We start from the raw sequence: 25,721 nt of genomic DNA on the forward strand, positions 1-25,721 counted from the left end.
CAAAAGTACAAGGGAGAGAAAGTGAACAGTGTCAGAAACATTACAAACTTTGGAAAATAAATGACATGGCGATAAGAGAGACGTTGGATATGTCAGAATGAAAATCTAACGGTGGAGGAAGCAGCTTCTGATTTTGAAACTGCGTAACCAAGTGGCTTAGTAGGTATCAGAATTTTTGTGGCGACTGTTCGTTTTGATCGAGGGGGCTAGTTTTTCTTTTCTTTTCAAACCTTGAAACCAAAGGCTCGTCTTTAGCAAATGCAAGAGACATCCGATATAATATTATTTCTAGGGCTTCACTTCGATTTATTACTATATCTAAAGTTCATTGATTGACTTGAGTAAAGGCTTTGAGGATAAGCCTAAACGTCACATGTTCAAGTGACTATTTGCTCCACAATAACAGATCAGACAAAACATGTTCCATGGTAATGATTAAAGGAGTCGCAAGTGAGAAAGTAATAGTATATACATGTGTAGTATCGTGGCTCGTTAATACGAGTTTATAATCATATTATTATTCCATGCGAATATGGATTATACAACACCAACGTCCTACTTAACCCAAGGAAAAAGTGCAAAGGAGTTGGAAAGCTCAAACAAATTTTAAATTTCGTATAGGGTCTTTATGGTTGTACGTTTAGAAGAATAAAAACTAGTGGAACTAAACATTCTTCTGTTAACAATTTAGGTTGAATCAAAGTTAGTAAAATTTAGTATTTTCTTAATTTCTCCATCAAATTTAGACGTGTAAGATAAACAAACTTTAGAGGAAAAAAAAATCATTTGAAAAGAATATTATTTTAGTTATTGTCATAATGTATGATAAAATGACTATACATATCAAAGGCAAAAAAATAAGTAAAGAGATAGTTGGTTATTGGCTTGGTTTGGATTTTAGTAAACCGAATCGAACCAAAACCTATTGTGTCGAAGAAAAAACCGAACCAAAACAATTTTATATTCGTGCGGTGGGCGCAGATGATGGCACGTGTCCATATTGAGATGTGATCTGATCCAAACCTATTTATATTCTTCTCTGTATTTTTTTTCTTGTTCTTTAATTTTTTTTGTCTTGATTGGCTCCTTTCGATCTCTTCGCTTCGTCGCCGATCTCTCTACTAAGCTCCGTCTTAGCCTCAGGTGAGCTCAACTCTCTTCGATTGCTTTAAAAGGCATGTAAAATTTTCTAAATCGAAGCTTTCAGATTCGCGTTAGAGCCGATTTCGATTTTGGCCGGAATTGAATTGAGGAGATTTGAGAGAAGATGGCTACAACGACGACGACGAGCGGTGTGTATATCCACGTCATCGAGGACGTCGTCAGCAAAGTCCGTGAGGAGTTCGTTAACAACGGAGGTCCCGGCGAGAGTGTTCTCGCTGAGCTTCAAGGAGTAAGTTTTTTTTTTTCGATTAGGGTTTGAATCAGATTTGTAAAAGTTTGATGCTTTTAGTGGAATTGGGTTGTTAGTGGTTTTTAATTAGTTTTGTTTTTTTTTATGTGCGAGAAGATTTGGGAGACGAAGATGATGCAAGCTGGGGTCTTGTCTGGACCAATTGAAAGGTCGTCGGCTCAGAGGCCGACACCTGGAGGTCCATTGACTCATGATCTGAATGTTCCTTATGAAGGTACTGAGGAGTATGAGACTCCCACCGCTGAAATGCTCTTCCCTCCTGTAAGTAAACTTGTCACTTGCCTTGAGTATGTAATTGAGAAACTGAACACATATGTTGTTGTTGTTGACGAATGAAATGGTTTTAATTTTGATTGTTGAGAAACTAAACACATATGTTGTTGTTGTTGACGAAGAAATGGTTTTATTTGTGTTCTGTGTGGAGCAGACACCTATGCAGACTCCTCTTCCAACGCCGCTTCCTGGTACGGCTGATAACTCTTCAATGTATAATATCCCTACTGGATCAAGCGATTATCCAACTCCTGGAACTGAGAATGGAAGCCACGTTGATGTTAAAGCAAGACCCAGTCCTTATATGGTGAGCTTTGCTTTCTTAAACTGCTTTTTTAAAGTGCTTATAAAAACTGAGAGTATTCTCTTTGTTGCAGCAACCACCTTCTCCGTGGACAAATCCAAGGCTTGATGTCAATGTTGGTAAGTACTGATTTTACTAGCAACTAATGTCTAAGTGAAAAGAAACTTGTCTCAGTTTGTTGTTTTGGGATATAAATGTTTGATCTGATGACAGCTTATGTGGATGGGCGTGATGAGGCTGAGAGAGGAAACCCTAATCAGCATTTTATGCAGGTACTGCTGCTACTTGTCATCTATATCCAGAATACACTTACAGGATTGAATTTGATTAGTGCTCTTCTCAAGGACTTCCTCATTGTACACATTGTTTAAGCTCACCATGACTGAACAGTGAACTATGGAACTTAATTATATTTCATTTGAATACGTCCAGGACTTATTTGTCCCATCCACTGGGAAACGGAAGCGTGATGATTCTTCTGCACAATATCAAAACGGTGGATCTATACCACAGCAGGACGGTGCAAGCGATGCTTTGCCTATGGTCTGTGTGTAGAACTATACATTTGTTTCTGTCTTAGAAAAAAAAAGAATGAAGTGTTTATTGAAATCTCGGTGATTCATCTGATTTTAGCACAATGTTGCAGGCGACCCTTGAGGGAGATACACTCTGCATAACATTTGTTGGCGATGAAAGTGTCCCACGAGATTTCATCTGCTCATCTTCAAAGATACCTCAAGTGGATGGGCCAATGCCTGACCCTTATGATGAAATGTTGTCTACTCCAAATGTAAGAATGCTTCCACCTCTCCATTGAGTAGTCACAGAATCTCTTTATGACATTGAACGTTTTATGAGTTGCAGATATACAGCTATCAAGGACCAAGTGAAGACTTCAACGAGGGCAGAACACCTGCTCCAAACGGTAAAGCGAAGCCAAACAAAATGGTTAGAGATTGTAAATAAATATTTAGTGCTAAAATCTCTCTTTGGTTAGAGATACAAACGAGCACTCCTGTTACTGCACAAAACGACATCATTGAAGATGACGAAGAGCTGTTGAACGAAGATGATGACGATGACGAGCTTGATGACTTAGAGAGTGGTGAGGATATGAACACGCAACATCTGGTTTTGGCTCAGTTTGACAAGGTAAATGACTCTCCTGTTGTCTGGATGTGTGTGTTTCTCTGCTTGTAGCTCTAATTGTTTGGTGTTGTATGTAAATTAGGTGACTCGCACAAAGAGCAGGTGGAAGTGCAATCTGAAAGATGGGATCATGCATATAAACGACAAGGACATCCTCTTCAACAAAGTACTATGTGTTTCCCTTCACTCAGTTAAGCTTGGAGTTACTCTGGTTAAACGATAATACTGACGCTTGCTGTCTATTTTTTTTCAGGCGCTTGGGGAGTTCGAGTTCTGATCTTTGACAATAGCAATGCTTTTAGAGAAAGTCAGTTCCTTCATTGTCCAGTGTCTTTATTTTTATCTGATGATTTTAGACAAACATCTATGGGAAAGTACTTTGGTTGGCTTGTTGCTATTTAAAACATTCTCCAGCACTTTTGTTTGGCTTCTCTTACCGTGTGGAGCAGGAACAATGTAATAGTTAGCATCTCTATAATGTTATTGCAAGCTTGATGACAAAACAAAATGCCTCATGGAGTTGAAACGTAAAGATTCTACCCTAGTTTGATGAGGTGTATGAACCGATGCATTTGCCTCTTTGTTCAATCAAATATTAGACAGATTCATCTTTCTTGACAAAAGAGGAAACTTAGGTTTAGAAATGTCCAGAGGAGCCAGTGTGACGTTGAGAAGCATATCCTCTCCACTGTACTCGATCCAATCCCGAATAGGATCTTCGCTCGAAAGCTTCAAGCTTATATTCTTGTTCTGACGGTTAGAGAAAAACGCAGCCGGTGCAGATTCAACTGAGACCAAACCGTTGACGTCGATCCCCACGTAGTTACCGTCGACGTCAAGAAACTCGTTTGACTTCACAGTGTCGAACTCCACCGCGAGGATTCGGTTTGTTGAGTTTCCGTTGTTTGAAGTGTTGAAGAGACCGAGGAACTCACTCGGCATGGCTCTGGTGAAATCCATGGAGGGAGAGATCATAAAGGTTAGGCCATGACCTGGCGCGTTGATTGAGAAAACGAAACTTGTGGAGAAAGAAAACGAGTTTGATGAGTTGTTAGGGTTGTTGAAAGGTATGGAGAAGCCATGGAAAGCTTGGCCTTGGAGGATCCGTACTTGAGTATGTTGGCTTCGAAAAAACCATGGTGAAGAAACTCTGTTTCTTGTTGTTGGCTTGACACGCAAGAAACGAGGCATAGTTGAGTGATTATAGAGAGAGCTATTGATTTGTAAGTTATTGCCATTGATGGACAAGAAAAATGAAGAAATCAAAGTCTATCATATATATAGACTTTATGTTTTTAATGGTATATAGACATATATATTGTTAAAGAATTTATTTATAAATCTACGTATAAGACCTAATATATATTTACACCTAAAAAACATTTCAAAGAAATAGATTGTTGAACTGCTCAAGTCGTAGGGACTGGAGGTGGATGTAAACTTCCCAAGCTAGCTTAGTATACAATAAAATAGATCCAGACAAGGTTTTTCAGGGAAATAAACGTGCAGATAAAGATTATACACCTTTCTAAATATATGTGCGTCTGTTTAGTCGGTAAATCGGGTCTGAACAAAACAATTTTTTCAAACCAACTTTGCACAAAATCGATGTAGACGACGTTCAAAGAATTGGTTTAGACGCCCGCTAACATTGGTTCCTCTATAAAGCGTCTAACCACCACTTAGCTATTTATTGAACATTGATAGTTTATCTAAGTATTGTCAATTGCTTTACTTTAAATAATTAACAAATGTGTAAATTTAATAACCGGCTAGATGTGAGTATTATATAATAAGATGAGATCACAAAACTCATTAAAATGTAAATGACGAACGTGCATCCAACAACCAAACCAATATCATAGCCGTTTGTATTTATGGTGTGGAGGACGATTCCTATAAAGACAAGAACATGCTTTGTTTAACCACGTGTTTCATGCTACAGGAAAATGAGAGGTTCACATATTTACTTGTGTTCAGTACCTTTCTCTTACGTTGTAGATTTATCTCAACAGTTGTTTCACAATACGTTTCTTATATCGAATACATCGCCAACCATTAGTCTGATCACTCTTGATTGATTATATCTGTGGCTATAGTGACTTAGTGCGACACATCAACACAAGAATGGATATCAACAGGTGGAGTCTTCAATGTATGACTGCTCTTGTAACCGGTGGAACCAAGGGAATTGGGTTTGTTTTCTTCATCTTTCTCAAATCCTCTGTTTCCGAGTTTCTTTTATGTTTTTTCTTTTCATTTATTTGTGATCATTATGAAAATTTGATACAAGAATCCTGAGCTTGATACTTGGTTTCAGGTATGCAATAGTGGAGGAACTTGCAAGTTTTGGTGCAAGAGTGCACACGTGTGATATAGACCAAACTTCGCTTGATGAATGCTTAAGTGAATGGCAAAGAAAAGGGTTTCAAGTCAGTGGTTCAATTTGTGATGTTACCTCTCGACCTCAAAGAGATCAGCTGATGCAGACTGTTTCTTCTCTATTTGGTTCCAAACTCAACATCCTTGTAAAGTCCTCTCCAACCTTTCTTATGCACTTTTGGTCTCGTTTAAGTCTCAATTTTTTTTTTGTCTGTGTTTGCTTTTATGTTGACCATTTACAATAACTATTACATGCAGGTTAACAATGTTGGCAAGTTCATGTTAAAGCCAACTTTAGAAAGTACAGCAGAAGATTTCTCAAGTTTGATGTCTACCAATTTGGAATCTGCTTACCATATCTCCCAATTGGCTCATCCTTTGCTTAAAGTCTCGGGGAATGGTATTATCATATTCATTTCCTCTGTATCAGGGATTGTCTCTGGAACTGCCTCCGTATATGGTGCAACAAAAGGTTCATAAATCAATATTATGACAATGACTAGTGAAAATGTGTGTAATTATGTTTATAGATATTCTGAGCTTATTTTTATGTAGGAGCCATGAATCAACTGGGAAGAAACTTGGCATGTGAATGGGCAAGTGATGGTATAAGGGTTAACTCTGTTGCTCCTTGGGTCACTGCAACTTCACTTGTCAAAAAAGTAAGCATTGTTTTGAGATTTTTGCTTCATTTTCTTTTTCTTACCTGAATCTATTAAATGTGAATTTTTTCAGTATCTTGATGACAAGAAGTTCGCCGAGGCTATGTTCTCAAGAACCCCATTAGGCCGTGCGTGTGAGCCACGTGAGGTTGCGTCTTTGGTTACATTTCTTTGTCTACCTGCAGCTTCTTATATAACAGGACAAACCATTTGTGTTGATGGAGGTTTCACTGTTAATGGCTTTTCCTACAAGCCAGAGGTTTAAACCCTAGAAAACATTTCTAGAACAACATTGTTGTGATGTATGAAAAATACGTTATGTTTAGTTTTCTTATAAACTCGATTACTGCATCATGTCCAAGTAAAATGAAGCTTTTGAAGCAGAGATCTTGGAATCAGAGTGTTTGTGTGAGTAAATTTGGGTTCCTTTGATTACTTTTAGTGATAACATAAGAGCTTAGTCTGTGATCATACCACCCAACAAAGACTAAAGCAGAAAAAATAAAAATTTATTAAGGTCAGCGGATTGTAAAATTTATATTGATTCTTCAAAGATTATAATTACTGATTTTAGCAAATGTATTAATTACTTTGTCGTAACTCATACCGTATTCTTTTGTGTTTAGCTAAAGTATTGATTTGAAATACTCCAAAATAACCGGGAAAATAAACATTTAAATCCTTAACTATTTGAAATTAGCAAGTTTAATATTGAAGTATTGTTTGCACGATTTTATTCCCCAACTAATAGTTGACTTGACAAATTGGTAATTTAAAAAATCAGCCGTTAAATCATAAACGATTCTCATTAGTTTTATATCAATTATCCTCGGCACTGAACCTGGAAAACTCAAAATTCCCAAATTCTAATTCTAATTTGAGCGAAGACGATTTCCGACGACGAAAAAGACAATTTTCGATGATATTTGTTTCTGTGATTTGGCCGGATTAGTTTTTTATCACCAGAAACCGTCTATATTGTCACTGAAATCGTCATCACTCAAAGTTAGAGTTTGAATTTGAGAATTTCGAGTTTTTCAAGTTTAATGACAAAAATAATTGATATACAATTAAATAAAATCGATTTAACGATTGACCTTTTAAGTTACCAATTTGCTAAATCAACTATTAGTTAGAGAATAAAATCATACAAGTAATACTTCAATAGTAAACTTGCTGATTTCAATAGTAAAGTTGCTGATTTCGAGTTTTTCAGGTTCAATGATAAGGATAATTGATATAAAAACTAAAGAAAATCGAGTTAACGATTGAATTTTTAGTTACCAATTTGCCAAATCAACTATTAGTTAGAGAATAAAATCGTACAAGTAATACTTTAATAGTGAACTTCCTAATTTCAGGTAGTACTATTTAATGATCGATTTTTTTAGTTACCAATTTACCAAATCAACTATTAGTTAGAGATTAAAATCGTACAAGTACTACTTCAATAGTAAACTTGCTGATTTCAATAGTAAAGTTGCTGATTTCGAGTTTTTCAAGTTTAATGATAAGGATAATTGATATAAAACTAAAAAAAAATCGATTTAACGATTGACTTTTTAGTTACCAATTTGTCAAATCAACTATTAGTTAGAGAATAAAATCGTACAGGTAATAATAATATGTGAGATTTTTTTGATGGCGACGGCGACAACTTGTTAGGGTTTCCATGGTTTTTCGACGATGGGATCCGGGCAATCAGTGGAGGATACAGGTTCGAGTAGATCTTTGTCAGGATGATAAGATCAGAGTGACATGGAATCGACAAGGGTATATGGTTACAAGGGTCTTACCAAAATCGCTACGAGATTTCTCGGATTCACGAAGGATTTATTGGTATACGGGGAAGATTGGGATTGATAGGCTTCGGCTATCATTAAGAGGCACATCACAGGAGGAGCTGGGTCGGTCTTGCAGGGGCTCAAAAACGAAAATAAGTCCTTTCGGCAATATACAAGGGGATCCACATGAAGAAGGAGAGATTCAGGAGAACGTGTTACGAAGCGTTCAAAAGGGGGATGATCAGATAACTAAGCCAATCCCTTCAGTGGCCCAGCTGGAAACAAACCTGGCTCAGACAGACCCTACAGAGGTAATTATGAATTTTGTAGAGATGGAGAATGGCTTAGTACTAGCAAATAAAGCATTAGAGGTTGACGTTAAGGTTTTAGATGAGGATGTGATGGAGGTAAGTGAGGAACATGTTAATATGGAAAAGACAGGGGAGAATGAAGGTATTGATAATGACTTTAAAAACCTGACGGATGGGGAGGAAAAGGACAAGAGTCTGGATGGAGCTAGTGGTGTTGCAGAGAAGAATAACTCTATTGAGAATGTGGATCAGCTTAAGAAAGGGAAAAAGTTATGGGAGCAGTTTGTGATCGTGGATTTCTTTGTTTCTAATGTTTTAGTAAGCTCTTTGAGCATATTTGTTCTTTTCTTTATATTCTCTTTATTTTTTTTTGGGTTAATAATGTTGGTTAGCTCTTTAAGCAAGATAAAGTATTGGAATAAAAATGGCTACTATGCTTATTATTATAGGTTATTTCCTTTGATAAGCATTGATACTGTTTGGTGGATCTTCATTGGGGCAGTTTCACATTGGTGTTTGGTTTTTATTTGGAACCTAAGAGGGAGGTTTGGTGTTACTTGGTCACATTGTTTTGATATAAATTTTCTGGTTGTCTTGGTTGCAACGCATGGATCACTCGCAGCAAGTCAATTTCTGTGCCTGGCTTCATCAACCCAGTTGCAGAGATCCAGCTTTGATATTACAACGGTTATGGAGCTCTTCTTCATGGTGGCACAGGTGGACGATATGGTATCAATAAAGCTTGATGTTTATCATTCTCCTGTTGTAATTACAATTCTTTCAGAGCAAATGAGGAGTACATATGATGTTTGCATGGTATATCTGGTCAATGGAAAGAGTTTCAGGAAAGGAAACAATTCTGTTACTGATCTGAGCGGAAGAGGGGCCGAGAGAACATGGTGTCTGGTTTATGTAAATTGGTTTGCTACGGATTATTTTTCGTATAATGCATTAGAGTTTGATTTTGGGAATGGGTTATATTTTCTAATACAAACCATCTTGTGGAAGTGGTTTTCTTTGGTCTGGAGGCTTAGTGATATAAAAGGTCGAGGGTTTTTACAAATCCGGTTACGTAGTGACGGCATGAGACGTCTTACTATGCTACTTCTCATGTGTTTGGCCTCCTTAAGTCAAACACAGACACTATTGAAGTACACTGAGAAAACGGTTATGGGCGTGGATTATGGGTGCAAGGTTTTTCAAATGATGTTAATAGGGCCTGTTTCTGATGTTTTTGTGAAGTTGAAAATGTTCGGTATGGAGTGGACTCAACAGTTAATGCAAATATGGAGTGTTTATTTTGATCAAGGCAATTGTATGGATATTTCTCAGTCGTGGTCTTTGTGGAAATCTATGCTGATACAAATGATATTTCTTAAGTACTCTTGGGTCGTCTCGTTATGTGTTGTTCAAGATGGTTATAATAATGGTTCTCGGAGTGTGACTTTAACCAAAGGTGTGATGGATTTATATAGGGGTGTTACAGGTGTATTAATCACCTTGATATGGTGTTCATGGAAATCTGGAATTGTTTGGTTTTTGGGTGGCATTGTACCTGAATCCTCTAGCTCGTATGAGCAATTCAATCACTTTTATATATGAAAATACTAAGTTGGAATTGCAGAGGACTTGGAAGTCATTGGACCATAAGTTATCTCAAGGAAATACGTCATAAACATAAACCAGATTTTTTATTTCTCTCAGAGACTAAACAGGAGTTTGAATTTGTTCAAAAATTTCAATCTCACTTTGGATATGATAATCTGGTCACTGTGGATCCGAATGGGAGGAGTGGTGGTTTAGCTCTCTTCTATAACAACGAGTACCAAGTAAAGATCTTATATTCTAGTAACAGAATGATTGATATAGAAGCAGTGACTAATGGGAAACAAGTCTTCCTTACTTTTGTTTATGGAGATCCGGTTCAAACGCTTAGAGAACAAGTATGGGAAAGATTAACTCGGTATGGGCTAGCACGATCTGAACCTTGGTTTATTATTGGGGATCTAAATGAGATAACTGGGAATCATGAAAAGGATGGGGGGGCTCTACGCAATGCAGCTTCTTTTATTCCTTTTAATAATATGATAAGGAATAGTGGTTTACTGGAATTTCCGGCTCGGGGTAATAAGATGTCATGGCAAGGACGAAGAGGCAAAGGGAAAGGAGCATTTACGGTTAGATGTCGATTGGATAGAGCCTTGGCTAATGAGGAATGGCATACACTTTTCCCATATTCTTATACAGAATATCTGAGACTGGTGGGATCGGATCATAGACCTGTGGTAGCTTTTTTGGACGATAAGGTTACAGGACGGAAAAGAGGACAATTCAGGTTTGATAAGCGATGGATTGGCCAAGAAGGACTCATGGAATCAATTGTATCGGGGTGGACAGAAAATCAGGAAAGCCTTTCTGAAGATTTTATGACAAAGATTAATAATTGTCGTCATGAAATTTCATCATGGCGGAAAAATAATCAACCATATGGGAAGGACAAAATTCATAATCTCCAAAACGCGCTGGAAGAAGTACAAACAGATAATAATAGGTCACAAGAGGAAATTATTGAGATTTCCAGGAAATTACAAGAGGCATATAAGGATGAAGAGGAATATTGGCACCAGAAGAGTAGAAATATGTGGTATTCATCTGGGGACCTAAATACTAAGTTTTATCATGCTTTGACAAAGCAACGTCGGATCCGAAACAAAATAGTGGGTCTCCATGATGAAGCGGGTAATTGGATTACAGAAGAGAACGGTATTGAGAAAGTGGCAGTGGATTACTTTGCTGGTTTGTTTAGTTCAACTAACCCAAGGGAGTTTGATAGTTTTTTGGAGGAAATAGGTCCATCAATTTCCCCCCAGATGAATCAATTGTTACTGCGAAGAGCTACGGAGGAAGAAGTTCGACAAGCACTATTTATGATGCATCCGGAGAAAGCGCCTGGCCCAGATGGAATGACGGCCCTCTTTTTCCAACACTCCTGGAATGTCGTTAAGAAGGATGTGGTTGAGTTGGTCAATAATTTTTTGGTCACAGGAGATATGGATTCACGGTTAAACATAACAAACATTTGCATGATCCCAAAAATAGAGAGACCTACAAGGATGACGGAACTAAGACCGATAAGCCTATGTAACGTTGGTTACAAGATCATTTCGAAAGTTTTATGTCAAAGATTGAAAATTTGTCTTCCCCATCTAATTTCGGAGACGCAATCGGCTTTTGTGGCAGGAAGGTTAATATCGGATAATATTCTCATTGCGCAGGAAATGTTCCATGGTTTGCGAACCAACAAATCTTGTCAAAATAAGTTTATGGCAATTAAAACGGATATGAGTAAGGCATATGATCGGATAGAGTGGAATTTTATAGAGGCCTTACTTAATAAAATGGGATTTGATCCGCATTGGGTTAAATTAATGCGAGAGTGTATATCTTCAGTTCAATATAGAGTTTTACTCAATGGGCAGCCACGAGGTCTCATTATACCTCAGCGGGGACTACGGCAGGGGGATCCATTATCTCCTTATTTATTTATTATGTGTACAGAGGCTCTAATTATGAATATAAAAAAAGCAGAGCGGATGAAACAATTGACCGGTATGAAGGTAGCCAGAGCGTGTCCAGCTATCTCTCACTTGCTATTTGCAGATGATAGTTTGTTCTTTTGCAAGGCAAACAAAGAAGAGTGCCACACTATTCTTAGGATACTAAAGGATTATGAGGCTGTATCAGGACAACAAATTAATTTTCAAAAATCCTCAATTCAATTTGGACATAAGATTGAGGAATCAAGCCGTCAGGAATTGCGAGATATATTGGGAATTCAGAATTTAGGAGGAATGGGTTCTTATTTAGGTCTGCCGGAAAGTTTAGGAGGATCCAAGGTTCAAGTGTTTGGTTTTGTACAAGATCGTCTGAATAATAGGGTGAATGGTTGGACCTTTAGATTTTTCACTAAAGGGGGAAAAGAGGTGATTATTAAGTCTGTGATAACTGCGCTACCAAACCATGTGATGTCCGTGTATCGGTTACCGAAAGCTACAGTGAAGAAACTAACGAGTGCGGTAGCCCAGTTTTGGTGGAGTCCAGGAGGAAGCACACGAGGTATGCATTGGAAATCATGGGATAAATTGTGTGAACATAAGGATAATGGTGGGTTAGGGTTCAAGGATCTGAATGATTTTAATACGGCAATGCTTGGAAAGCAATTGTGGAGGCTGATCGAGAAGCCAAATTCTATTTTCTCTCGAGTTTTCAAAGGACGGTATTACAGGAATGCTTCACCCCTGGATCCGATTCGCTCATATTCCCCGTCGTATGGCTGGAGGAGTATCACCTCTGCTAGATCTCTGGTTTGTAAAGGACTAATTAAAAGGGTGGGTACAGGATCATCTATCTCAGTATGGAATGATCCTTGGATCCCATCCACTCGCCCGAGACCAGCTAACAAAAATTCTCATCACAGTTATTCGGACCTTACAGTGGATTCCCTTATTCATCAGGATTCCCGCACTTGGAATTTACAGGCACTTAGGACTTTGGTGGAGCCTAACGATGCAAAGTTGATTGAAAGTATTCCTCTGAGTAGAAATCAGATGGAAGATAGGAATGGTTGGCATTTCACTAATAATGGGAAATATTCGGTACAATCAGGGTATCAAGTAGAAAGGATCTATCCTGACAAGGAAAAACCACCAGATTGTTATGGTCCCAATGTGGATATACTCAAGGCATTTTGTTGGAAAGTGAAGTGTCCTCCAAAACTACGGCATTTTCTATGGCAGTTGGTGACAGGTTGTATAGCAGTGACAAAGAATCTAAAATCTAGAGGAATACAAGGAGATACAGTTTGTGCACGGTGTGGAGACGCAGAGGAATCAATAAATCATGTCTTCTTTGAGTGTCCTCCGGCACGGCAAGTGTGGGCACTATCTAAGATTCCATCAAATCCAAATTTTTTTCCAACTGGTTCTCTTTTTACTAATATGGATCATTTATTTTGGAGAGTTAACCCAAAAATGGAGGATCATCAGTTTGCATGGATACTATGGTATATTTGGAAGGGCCGGAATAATAAAGTTTTCAGTAATATTGATATTGAACCGAGAGAGACGCTAAACTTAGCAGAATTGGAGTCAAGACTTTGGGCTGAGGCACAAAATATCAATAATCCAAGGGTCGTACCTGAAGTACAGCTTAGATTGCCCTTAGTGACCACAGGAAGATGGTGTTTCACGGATGGGTCTTGGAAAGATAAAGATGTTTTTTCAGGACAAGGTTGGCTCAGTACCCTTCCAGGGTTTGAGGGTTTGTTAGGGGCAAGGAATGTAAGGGCAAGTTTATCACCTCTTCATGCGGAGATAGAGGCATTGACTTGGGCAATGGAATGTATGAAAAACTTAAGACAATATCAGGTCACATTTGCAACGGATTGTTCTCAACTGGTGAAGATGGTTTCAGAACCAGAGGAATGGCCAGCATTTGGAAGTTACCTGGAGGATATCAAGCTTTTGAGAAGAAGCTTCATCAACTCAGAAATTGTTCATGTTTCGAGGACGGACAATAAAATGGCGGATCGTTTGGCACGCAGTGCTCGGATACAACCGTCGTTCGTCATACACATGGATGCAGAGTTGCCACTATGGTTTACGGAGTCTATATGAGTCTGTAAATGTTCTTGCTGTCAAAAAAAAAAAAAAAAAAAAAAATCGTACAGGTAATACTTTAATAGTAAACTTCCTAATTTCAGGTAGCCCCCCCCCCACCTCCCCCTCCCCCACACACAAATAACTATAGTACAAACGGGATTGCTATATAAAAATGTAAATAAAAAGTAGTATTTTGTCGTTCCATCTGAAATAAGTCGGTTACAGACCATAAAAAGCATATATGTTTTTACGTGAATAAGTTTGCATTTTCCGTAGTCAGTTCTGACATGTACCTCATGTCTATTTTTTGTCCGCAAGCTGAACCTTTTCCGTTACAAATTTTTCTTTTTTTAATTTTATTTCATGATAATACATCAATAATTGAGACCGGTTAATTTAATGAACACAAATTAAATCAATATCATTTGTACGTATACATAAATATAATGTATATTTCAAAATAAATCACATCCGATCATCAAGCATGTAATAAGCCTTTACTTAACTGTGGTTTTATATCAACAATCCTTGTAAACTTAAGGATCACAAACTTAAACTATGGTGTATATATATATGAGATTTAGAAGTTAGTTAATAAGTTTAGAAACTTATATATATTGACTATTAGGAAGGTTTGAAACATTGAGGGCATTAATTAGTGTGCTAGTTAATAATATGTTGATTTAGTATGGTTTAGTATTTTTATGGTTATATTTGGTTTAGTTGGTTGTATTTAAAAGCTCTTTATTTATTGATTTTAATCTTATGAAAAGAAAATTTAAAATGTTAATTGTGTTAGTTGTGTGTCGCATGGCCTAGGCTCCGGATAAAACATTCAATTTGGTCCCCAATTTTTTTATTTATTCAAGAAGTTCGAACCGAATCTCATAATCTTTTTGGCTCAGAGACAAAAACCAGTTGCTAAATCCCTTTCCGCAACTACTGATATTCGAACCTTGACACATCTACTCATCTTAAGAAAGAAAGTTTTACCAGTAAGCTCCCAAATTCTAAAGAGATATTATACGTAAGTTACATAATTTCCAAATTATCAATTTTTTATCAAGATTAATCTAAAATATTTATGACTATTTTTTTCTTTTTAAAAATTTTTATTTATGATTTTTTTAAACTTTATATCCGGTTATGAGTGTGTGTATACATAGGGACAATAAATCAGCTAGCAAGGCATTTGGCATGCAACTGGGATAGGGATGGCACTTGGATTTTACTTGGATGGAGCTTGTGTTTTTTTTGCTGTCATCTTAGGCTAAGTCACGCATATACATTGACCATACGAGGCAACAAAGGCTAAAGCAGAAAAATCGAATTTCAGTGTCCAATGTCCAAAACAAACAAACAAAAATCAATTTTATTAGTAAGTGTCAATGTTAGACAGATATATATTTATCATACGACGCAACAAAGGACTAAGAGCATCTCTAATGTAATACTCCATATTTTATCTAAAATGAAGTAAAAGTAAAAATTAAGTAAAAATGTTTCAACTCTACTCTATTTTTCATTCTATAATGGAGTGATAAACAAAAAAAATATAAATTATTCCATTTATGGAGTAAACTCTATTATGAAATGAAATTTGGAGTTGGGTTAGAGCAATCTTTACTATATTTTCACTTTTACTCTATTTTGGAAGAAAAAATGGAGTGGTGTTGAAAATGCTCGCTGAAAAATCAAAATTAATCAAGGTCAGTGGACTGTAAGTTTTATATCGATTCTTCGAAGCTAGTGATTTTAGCAAAGGTGTTACTACTTTGTTGAAACTCATAGCTAAAATAGATATGGCACCGTATAATATTTTCGTTGTGTTTTTAGATAAGTATCGATTTGAAATACTCCAAATGTAACCGTCGTACTAAAGGGATCACTATATAAGTACGTAAATAAAAAGTAGTATTTTGTCCTACAGCCGAAATAATTCGGTTTACAGACCATAAAAATCATATATGTCTTTACGCACTATACGTGCATAAGTTTGCAGTTCATGTAGTCAATTCTGACATATACCTCATGCCTATCTTTTGTCCGCAATCTGAATCTTTTCTATTACAAAATGGGTTATTTCATTTCATGATAATACATCAATAAGACAATAATTGAGGCCAGTTAACTTAATGAACACAACATGATTTAATATCCGGTGCTATATAGTATTTCTGCTTTTTTACACGTACAGTATATATATATATAATATCTGTATACATAATATTTTAAATGAATCTCTCCGATCATCAGGTATGTAATAACCCTTTACATAACTATGATTAATTTCGTACCAGGAATCTTGTAAACTTAAACTAGGTATATATCTTGTAAACTTAAACTAGGTATATATTATATTCAGGATTATAGTTTTATTGATAATATGTAGTGATGTATTTAAGAATATAATCATATAATCCAAACGGTTTAGCATGGTCTATTAATACCGCCAAGTTATCACTAAATAAATTATTCCACCAAAAAACATGTAATGTTTGATTCAAAAGGTCTAATGTAATGTATATCCGAAAGAGAAAACAACTTCTCAGACCTTCCAACATTTGTAGTCGTCACGATGTAATTAATGTAAATTGGTTATTTGTCTTTTTCTTAACTTTTTTACTTCATTCCAAAATTTATACGTTAAGCTGAAAAGTTGAACGTATTTTAAATTCAACGAGAAGTGGTGCAAAAATATAAGAAATGTATATATGACCACGTAAGTACAACACCATGGATGTATCGTAGGCCTAGGTCGAGGTGCATGCCACCATGCACGCTAAATTTTGGATATTTATCCTAAAATAATAGCAACTTTATAGAATCATATAATAATAATAGGATCATGATAACTCATACGCTATATTCCAAATACAGAAACTTAATGATTTTGCACTTACCAATGATTCTAGGGCCTTCAGTGTTTGGTAGTCAATTCAATTATAGTAGTTTTATGTTTACCAAAAAAAATTATAGTAGTTTTAGTTGGAAAAGTGGGTTCACGAAGGAGGCCCCGTTGGAGAGTAAGAAGCAGCTTGATGACCTAACTTCAATCAAAAGCTTTATTGATTAAGAGACTTCAACAGTAACTACGATTGTAACACGCGTACGGTGAAGTAGAGGAGGGGTCCTTTGGATTCTCGTTTCAAAGATGAAGGGACCTACTCGCCGTAATAGAACCAAAAAAATGTTTTGGGCCACTGCTTCACCAAAAGCATTTTACTTGTTTTGATTTAAATTTGTTTTGGGACTTTGACGGTTAGTATAACTCCTAATTCCAAGACAAATGTTTACGTGTCTTCTATACGGACTCTCTTTTTTAACTTTCGACTTCACAGTGACTAGTGAGATCTCTTTGTCTAATTAGTTATTTTAATTCTAAAGGATTAGTTAGTAATCATGAATTAACTACACAGCTTTACACTTTTACAGGTGTAAATTGATGAGATGTCCTTTTAGTTGTTTGATTTTGATTTCGTGCGTATTTCAAATACACTTAATGTAGACAGGTTTGGAATTAAATTCAGTACAGGTATATAGTGCTGCACGCAATACTTTTTGCAATGCGGAGAATCTTTGTGGTCGGCTGTGTAATTCTAACAAAAATCATTTCATAATTGTCTTTAGTCAATAGCATTTGTTATGACTAGAAGTTTGTATGCATCTCGATTTCCACATGGATTTTCTGTATCAAAATGTGGTATTCAGTTTTATTATTAGTTACGTTCAAAGTATACATGATTGTTGGCATTATGAAAGAGAGACTACACTATTCTTACTCTAGATGATAGCAAAATAGTGTCTGAAAACAGCCTACAAAGCTCTTGGCTAATAGTTCCCAAGAACGATTCAACCGTAGACATAATTAAGAATGTTATTAACTGAGTAAAACATATACTTACCTGGTTCCATTACTACTTTAGTTCATTTTTGACAATGCAAGATATTGGGAATAGTTTGAAAGTGCAAAACACCAAGAGCAAATTAATAAAACATTTCTTCATAGATGCATCAATTTTTCAGCGAGACCACCATTCATTATACATGTCAAAATCCAACAATGCAATATCACACTTGTCTCGATTTGGAGACATACAAATCGTTAAGAGTAAATTTTCTGAATAAATATTTATATATATATATATATATTTCACTTAGTTTGATGTTAATAACTAATAATACATTTTCAAATGAAAGTTAAAGTGTCTAATGTAAGCTAATTATAGTTCTCAGTATATAAACTATAAACTCGAAGGCCACAAAACTAGCCGTATAAACTTTACATACATGATACATAATTAGTTAGGCTTGAAAAAGATGACTAGCTAATATAATTCAAATTAAGGTTAACTACAATCAAATTTAACGTAATTTTAAAATAAAACAGTGTTACGTTGATTAGATATTTCATCTTTAGGGAGACAGAAAGACAATTCGTAGAAAAAAAAAATTGTGGACCATAATCGTGGCGCGAAAGGAACTTCCTCTTTCCCCTTCTCTGTTCAATTCTTATTGGACAACGTATATTTTCGTACCTGATCGTGACGCTTACGTGGTCCCTTTTTAAGCAGCACAGTGCATATCAACGGTCAGGATTGAAGGCATGGAGGGGAAGAAAAATCAAAGTGAAAAGTGGAAATTGAAAACAATCAAGAAAAAAAAAGGAATTAAAAAAATGTTTGTTAAAGCGGTAGGCGCGTGGGTGTATAAATGGCTCGCGCCCTGTAACGTGTAACGCTGATATTTAATTTATATAATCAAAACACTATCGACTCTTCTGTAAGAAAAAATCAGATTCGCGTTCTGTGTGTGATGTCTGATATTTGTTACGAGGACGACGCGTTGGCTTGTGAAACGAGGCCGTCGTGGAAGAGCCGGAGACGAAGGATCGGTGTTCAGAGATGCAGGATGTCTCCGTCAGAGATGAATAAGACGGTGGCGGCTGAAGATACAGAGGGGATCTATAAGCGTAATAAGCAAGATGAGTACGATTTTATGAACTGTGCATCGCCTCCTCGGAGCTCACCTGAAGGTTGTTCAGAAGGAGACGAGAGTTTATTACTTGATGGGGAGATTAGGAGAGATGAAAACAATATCTCCGGCGAAAATTCATCGGTTATCGGAGTTGTTCCGTCTAAGAAAACGGTGAGAGAGACTGATGCGAGGCCTAGATACGGCGTCGCATCAGTGTGCGGTAGAAGAAGAGATATGGAGGATATGGTTGCGATTCATCCGTCTTTTGTTCGGAAACAAACGGAGTTTTCTCGAGCAAGATGGCACTATTTTGGAGTTTACGACGGTCACGGCTGTTCTCATGTACGATGCCGTTTTCATTAATCTCTCATTTGAATATTTGAATATTTTAGCGGTTAAACTGATTGAATTTATTTAATATGACGTCGTGTTTAGGTTGCTTCGAGATGTAAAGAAAGACTTCACGAGCTAGTGCAAGAGGAAGCGCTCTCGGACAAGAACGAAGAGTGGAAGAAGATGATGGAGCGTAGCTTCACGCGCATGGACAAGGAAGCTGTTCGTTGGGAGGAAACCGTGATGAGCGCTAACTGCAAGTGTGAGCTTCAAACACCAAACTGCGACGCTGTCGGATCCACCGCTGTTGTCTCCGTCATTACCCCGGAGAAGATTATTGTAGCGAACTGCGGAGATTCTAGAGCAGTTCTTTGTCGGAATGGAAAACCAGTTCCTCTATCTACAGATCACAAGGTCAGTCTCTCTATCTCTTTCTCGAGCGATTTAATTTGATACGTAAAACCAATCTAAAACCAATGTTCAAGAATTATAAAAATTTATAGAAAATTATTGATTATGGCAATTAGGCTATAATTATGCGTTTTGTAAAAATTTATAGAAAATTATTGATTATGGTAATTAGGCTATAATTATGCATTTTATAAAAACTTATAGAAAATTATTGATTATTTTTTCAATATCTAAACCTGTTTTTTTTTAATAAAATCGTTTAAAAGATCGTTATGGTTATTTTTTCAAACGATCTTGTTGGATTGAACTGATCTGGTTTTACGTTTGAAATAAACAGCCGGATCGTCCAGACGAGCTGGACCGGATCCAAGAAGCAGGGGGGCGAGTGATATACTGGGATGGTCCAAGAGTCTTGGGCGTTTTAGCCACGTCACGAGCCATCGGAGACAACTACTTGAAACCGTACGTGAGCTCGGAGCCGGAAGTTACGGTGACTGATCGTACCGAAGAAGACGAGTTTATGATTCTTGCTAGCGATGGGCTATGGGACGTAGTAACGAACGAGGCAGCGTGTGCGACGGTGCAAATGTATCTTAACAAAAAAGGTGGACGTGGAGAAGGAAGGCGGAGAGAAGCTACGGAGGGTGAAGAAAGGAAAGATGAGGAGGTGGTGGGGTCAAGGAAGAACGGGAAGAGAGGAGAGATCACGGACAGAGCATGTACGGAGGCGTCAGTGTTGCTGACGAAGCTGGCCTTAGCGAAGCATAGTAGCGATAACGTAAGCGTTGTTGTTATTGACCTCAGCAGAAGAAGAAAAAGACACGTTGCTTGACACGAATCTCATCACTCCACCGTCTTTTCTTCTTTAAATATGATTCTTTTGTTTTTGGAGGTTTCATTTTGGGACGAAGGCATCTCAGATCAGATCTTCTCCCAACCCAAAAAGAGAGAATGCATTAGTTGGAAAAACAAAAACTCGGTTAATCAAGAACGGTTAAACCGGGTGGTATGGTTTGTTCTGAACCATCTTTTTGTTGCCTTTTTCGTTTTGTGTAAGAGCATGCGCAACGGTGAGGCTGGGAGGTCGAGTCCTTAGGATTAGAATATTAATTTTTTTTGTTTTTTTTTACTTTTTGAATAGTTAAGGATTATAATTAAAAATGATGTGTGCAATGGTGTCACCTACATTGAATCCTAGCTCAACCATTCAGCATCAAATTTTTGGTTAATCATGAATCAATGGAAAGTCTAACTTCAAGGATCAAGCTGAGCATGAAACCAATTTGCGCTATTCAATTCGATCATCGGAGAAAATCAATTTGTAACTATATTTTCACTATAAACATTTTCTTCTAAAACAGGGGAATTGAACACTTGATAACAAAAGCTAGGTTGTGAACGTGGACTACAACATGCTCAAGACCTCAGGAGGCCAAACAAAACTGAAAGTAGGATATTAAAAAACGTCACCTGAAATTGGTGACACAGACAGAACGTATGCCAGCATCAGCCGCTGCACGGCACGCTACGGGGACAACATCAGACACCTGTGTTTAACAAACGTGAAAAATTCTCCAGGTGAATTTTACAAAGCAAAAGTCCAAGATAAGTTAACGATGAGCCGAGAGATTGTATGAAAAGAAAAAGTTAATTACCACGAAATCAGCTTTGATAGAATGAAGCCACTCCACTTCTGTTTTCAAGATTTCAGCTCGAGGAACCACAGCTGTTTCCACATACTGTGGAAGACGCAGCATCACAAAAAAGTGTAAAGCTCATAAACTGGAAATTGCAATCAAGATAAGACCAATAATCATTTACAAGTGATCACATGAGTTAAAACCTTTTCTAAGGAGGCAAGACGATCTACAGTCAGAGCATCAGCTTGCACAGCTCCACAGTCCAAAAGAACCTAACAATCGCCAATTAATCAATATATCCTTATGTTTCCAGTAAACAATTGAAAGAGTAAGCAAGTAAATGATCGATAGAAACCTTTCGAATCTTAAGCCTAGGAGACTGAATCTTGGACGTGAAGACGAAATCAGGCGCGCCGGTGACGACAAGAACGTCGTGCCCTGCTGCGATCAAGTGACGGACAACCTGAATTGCCACAAATTAGCCACGATCGAACTAACGCAGTAGTCACAGATAAGAATGATGCAGAGAGAGAGAGAGAGAGTGAGAAGGAAAACCTCGACGACGCGGGTGGCGTGACCGAAGCCGTGTCCAGTGACGTAGTAAGCGAAGACCAGGTGCTTGCTGGAAGCTGAGACGCCTTCGTTATCGTCAATCCTCATTTTCTTCGACGGGAAAATATCTCTCCGACGATCGCTGAGGGGAAGAAGAAGACTGATTCTAAAAAACTAATAAATCTCCAGCTTTAACGAACGATCCACTCAAATTCGGCCACGTACCACAAGGATCAAGTCCTTAAACCTCCTAATTACGGACCAATCCTTACGTTTGTTAGCCTAAATATTATTATTATATTAAAACTAACATATGCTTTAGCGTTAAGGATTCGGGATGAACCCCCGTTGCGGACGCTCTAATAGACAAACAAAAAAGGAAGACGGGATGTGTCACCACCTGTCTTGGTGGAATCAGTTCAAAATTCAATAAATAAAAAAGCATGTACATATTTTCTTTCTTCTTGCTTTTATACAAAACCATTCATTGGAGTACGCGTGGTTAGGACAGCAAATGGAATTTTAATTTGTTGATAAACACGTTTAGTCTTTGCAACGGGTGGGCCACGTTTGTTGTAGGAGAAATTCGAAATCTTACGGAAAGGAAGAGAGAAGATAATTGGGTAGAGAGTATGGACGTGTCGAAAATGGTAACCCTACACCACAAAAAGGACGTGACCCACCACCGAAAGGGCCATGCACATAATATCATATGCACATTGGTACGTGTCGGTGTTGGGTGATTGATAACTGACTGATCTAATGTAAGAGTGTTTTATTTATACATGATGACTGATCAGATCGAATGTCAAGATAACTAGATAAGTTACCTGTCCTGTTAGAATTTACACAAAATGAAAACGATGTTACTACTTAACCCAGTGAATCTCAAACGGACCGGGCGGAACACACCCAATATTTAGGATATATACGTGTGTGCAAAATAAATCTGGGCCAGAGAATCGATATATAGTAGAAACTAGCTTTTACTCAGCGAGAGTAACACTAAAGCTACAAATCAAATAGGTGCCTCTACCAAATGCTTCGATTGCCCAAAACACATACTAGTAACAAATGTTTTTCAACGATGCCACATTTGTAGCAATCCTAAACAACATAATAAACTAAGACACAGAAACAGCTGCAGCAACATGGGAAGCAAGAATGGGAGAGAAGACGAGGTTGCAGAATAAAAAACCTCCACAGAGATGCAAACGGACACTCAGCAAATCCACATTTCCAGCAACAAATGTTCTTGGCAATCCAGATTTCACGTTTGTTTCAATCACTGTTTTCTTTAAGAGACTTCAGTCTTCTGTAACCCTTATCGGTACCAAAGATCCTGAAGAACAAGACGAAGTGTTAAGATCTCTTTCTTTCCAAAGAAGCAAAGAGATGGTAACAGCTTAGAAGTTTTACCAGTCCATATACACAAAAGTTGAAGAGTAGTTTCCAGACTTTGTGTAGAGCAGTCGGTGATGGTAGTCATGGAAGTCGGCATTGTAATTCCATTAACAAAAAAAATCCATTAACAAAATCTATTATAGATTTGAGTTTTAAGAGGGCTGGCTATAGATGTGTGATCTTACCCTCCATACAGAGGAAGAAAATCTGAGAGGCTCCATGGGAAATGATAGCCACAGTGTGCCTCAACTGTCTCAAGCACTCTCAGCACCATCCATAACCAGAGAGTAATCAAGTGGGGTCCGGTGAGTGCTGGACCGACTATGGTAGCAAAACCCAGGAATAGAATCTTGTCTGGGTGAGCATACTCTGATGTCAAACCAAATGGTGTGGCATATCTGAGACGTCATAAAACGGTTGCTGTTTAGGGATTTATCTAAACTAAAAAATTTAAAATGATTGTGAATACTGAAACTTACTCATGATGCACACTGTGCACGTTTTTGTAGAGCCATTTAGAATGCAAGATCCGATGACCCCAATAAAAAACAAAATCCTCAATGATGAAGTAGAATAATATCTGTGCAGACACTTCTTTCCTGCAGGAGCATCACCAGGGTCTTTATATTAATATAACTGATCAAACATAAGCTCAGGTTCTTTTCATGATGCTCGTCACCACACTGACACTATCCACTTTTTCTTATGAATTTGCCAATTCGAAGAGTTCAACATGAGAACCCAAAGGGAGAAAAAAATAATTCAGCACTAAAGAACCTGATGATAATACCAGGACGGCAGAGGAAAAGAGCTTCGCATTCCCATGGCTGTGAAGACAGGATAGGAGACCATCATGAGGGGCAAGTTGACGCAGAAATGATAAAGCAAGAGGCGAGTGATGCATTTTTCTTGAGCTGCAGGCGTGTTGTTTTTTGTCTGCATCATAAAAGTAAGGTATAAGCTGAGAGAAAGGATGAGCTTTCAGAAGCAAATTTTTTTTACCAGTGACTGAATCCTTGGTGATTTTTTTTTTTTTTTTTTTTGAATGAATGTTAAATTTTATTCATCAAAGGAACCTTGTAGCCAAAAGTAAAGAATAAGAAAATAGACTAGTGGGCTAACTTGATTGTTTCATCTTGAACCAAACCAAATCCTTGGTGATTTAACCTCTACGAGATCCTATTGAAAAGATCAGGCAAAGCTATAAGTTCATAAATTGAGAAAAGAATGGACCTGGATTTTGTATTTGGTGAGAAAGCCTTGTCTTTCCAGATAAATGAAAGGGAGGCCAGATAAGAAGAAGACGCTTTCGCGTGGAGGAGAAAGCTCCCAATGCAGGCCAGTTGAAAGTCGCTATAATGTGTCACAAGGTACTGCCACAAAAAAAAAAGATCATTCATATTCCGAAGGTAATAGCATAATAAGCACTGTTATTCAATCATGCGTCTCTCTCTCTATCTCTCTCAATATATACATCGTTCAAAAGTACCCTAAGCTCCAACCGAAAAACGCTCATAGTTTCAACGTGAGTTTGGCAACTATCAATATACACATCATTCATGCATCTAGGTCCAGATTCAATAGTATCCTAACCACGTTTAAACTCCAACCTGGAAACAAGCTCATAATTTCTACGTGATTTGGAAACTAGCATAGTCAAATTCAGATCTAACCACATTACTGCAATCGACTCAAATCAAACAATCACAAGAAGCTAAGTGGAATCAAACGCATTAGTAACACAATGTAGCCAAAGTGAAGTCTGCTGAGACGGAGAAAACAAAGAGGAAATCGTAGTAATCAACGAAAACGAGGAATGGAGGAAACAGGAGGAGAATGGAGAAGAGTACCTGCCAACCGGATTCGACGAGTGAAGCCATTGATGGATCTCTGTGAGAGAGAGAGAGAGAGGCCACGAGTGGAACGAACAAACAGACTGTCACTCAACTTCCTCTTTTAAAAAAATAATCTCTTCAGGCCCCCTTTCTCTATCTGAGCCTGAAGCAGGCCTTCTTTTCAGCCTTAGTAAATGCTCACACCCCCCCTCGTGCGCATCCATCATCCTCCACTTCTCAATTTTTATTTCAACATTTCTATTTTCTTATAATATATAGTTCTTATATATCAGATTTATTTCCACTTGTTTTAATGTTTTGAGGATCCGATCGAAATTGTTTTTGTGCCTTTGGTGTGAAATGATCACCATCATCACACTCATGATCATTGTCCCTCGATATCCTATGAGTAGAGTGTTATTTGATTTGCACTCTTGGTTCCAATGATCAAAGAACATATACACTGACCCAGCCATGAACTAATCACAAGGAGAATCAATGAATGATCACCATGTAACACTGCATGTCTAATCAGCTTACCTGTGAATGTGTGTGCATAATATTTTTAGATAGAACAATACACAAACAATGATCTTCCTTTTTTGGAAAAAATGGTGTTGGTGATCACTG

At 37.4% G+C, this 25,721-nt stretch overlaps 3 protein-coding genes, 1 long non-coding RNA gene and 2 pseudogenes across 5 annotated transcripts; 3 read left to right on the plus strand and 3 right to left on the minus strand.

The window, feature by feature from the left end:
- The first annotated feature begins 963 nt into the window (after positions 1 to 963).
- LOC111206855 (transcription initiation factor IIA large subunit-like) lies at positions 964 to 3,643 on the plus strand. 2 transcript variants are annotated; one of them, XM_048765447.1, is made up of 12 exons: positions 964 to 1,143; positions 1,208 to 1,393; positions 1,511 to 1,675; positions 1,842 to 1,994; positions 2,065 to 2,110; positions 2,205 to 2,263; positions 2,424 to 2,534; positions 2,638 to 2,781; positions 2,856 to 2,916; positions 2,989 to 3,143; positions 3,223 to 3,306; positions 3,394 to 3,643. In XM_048765447.1, exons 2-12 carry the CDS (start codon positions 1,268 to 1,270, stop codon positions 3,415 to 3,417), a joined length of 1,128 nt encoding a protein of 375 aa, XP_048621404.1. In that variant the 5' UTR covers positions 964 to 1,143; positions 1,208 to 1,267; the 3' UTR covers positions 3,418 to 3,643. The 2 variants fall into 2 exon arrangements, with proteins under 2 accessions (XP_048621404.1, XP_048621405.1); XM_048765448.1 differs by having other exon boundaries at positions 1,030 to 1,143; positions 1,219 to 1,393.
- On the minus strand, positions 3,545 to 4,875 carry LOC125591350 (annotated as a pseudogene).
- Positions 4,876 to 5,129: 254 nt separating this feature from the next.
- LOC106420189 (tropinone reductase homolog At1g07450) lies at positions 5,130 to 6,581 on the plus strand. Its single transcript, XM_013861036.3, has 5 exons — positions 5,130 to 5,335; positions 5,461 to 5,668; positions 5,781 to 5,994; positions 6,078 to 6,184; positions 6,258 to 6,581. The coding sequence occupies exons 1-5, from the start codon at positions 5,268 to 5,270 to the stop codon at positions 6,447 to 6,449; spliced, it is 789 nt and encodes a 262-aa protein (XP_013716490.1). The 5' UTR covers positions 5,130 to 5,267; the 3' UTR covers positions 6,450 to 6,581.
- A 12,036-nt stretch (positions 6,582 to 18,617) lies between these two features.
- LOC125591349 (protein phosphatase 2C 3-like) lies at positions 18,618 to 20,925 on the plus strand. Its single transcript, XM_048765446.1, has 3 exons — positions 18,618 to 19,258; positions 19,352 to 19,663; positions 19,998 to 20,925. The coding sequence occupies exons 1-3, from the start codon at positions 18,755 to 18,757 to the stop codon at positions 20,490 to 20,492; spliced, it is 1,311 nt and encodes a 436-aa protein (XP_048621403.1). The 5' UTR covers positions 18,618 to 18,754; the 3' UTR covers positions 20,493 to 20,925.
- A 158-nt stretch (positions 20,926 to 21,083) lies between these two features.
- Positions 21,084 to 21,643, minus strand: LOC106419900. Its single transcript, XR_002654100.2, has 3 exons — positions 21,504 to 21,643; positions 21,316 to 21,399; positions 21,084 to 21,207 (listed from the first exon to the last, which is right to left on the minus strand). It is a non-coding gene; the product is annotated as an uncharacterized LOC106419900 (long non-coding RNA).
- A 1,177-nt stretch (positions 21,644 to 22,820) lies between these two features.
- Positions 22,821 to 25,670, minus strand: LOC111198248 (annotated as a pseudogene).
- Positions 25,671 to 25,721: the final 51 nt, after the last annotated feature.

Source organism: Brassica napus, chromosome C8 (genome assembly GCF_020379485.1).
Source record: "Brassica napus cultivar Da-Ae chromosome C8, Da-Ae, whole genome shotgun sequence".
Classification (NCBI taxonomy): domain Eukaryota; kingdom Viridiplantae; phylum Streptophyta; class Magnoliopsida; order Brassicales; family Brassicaceae; genus Brassica; species Brassica napus.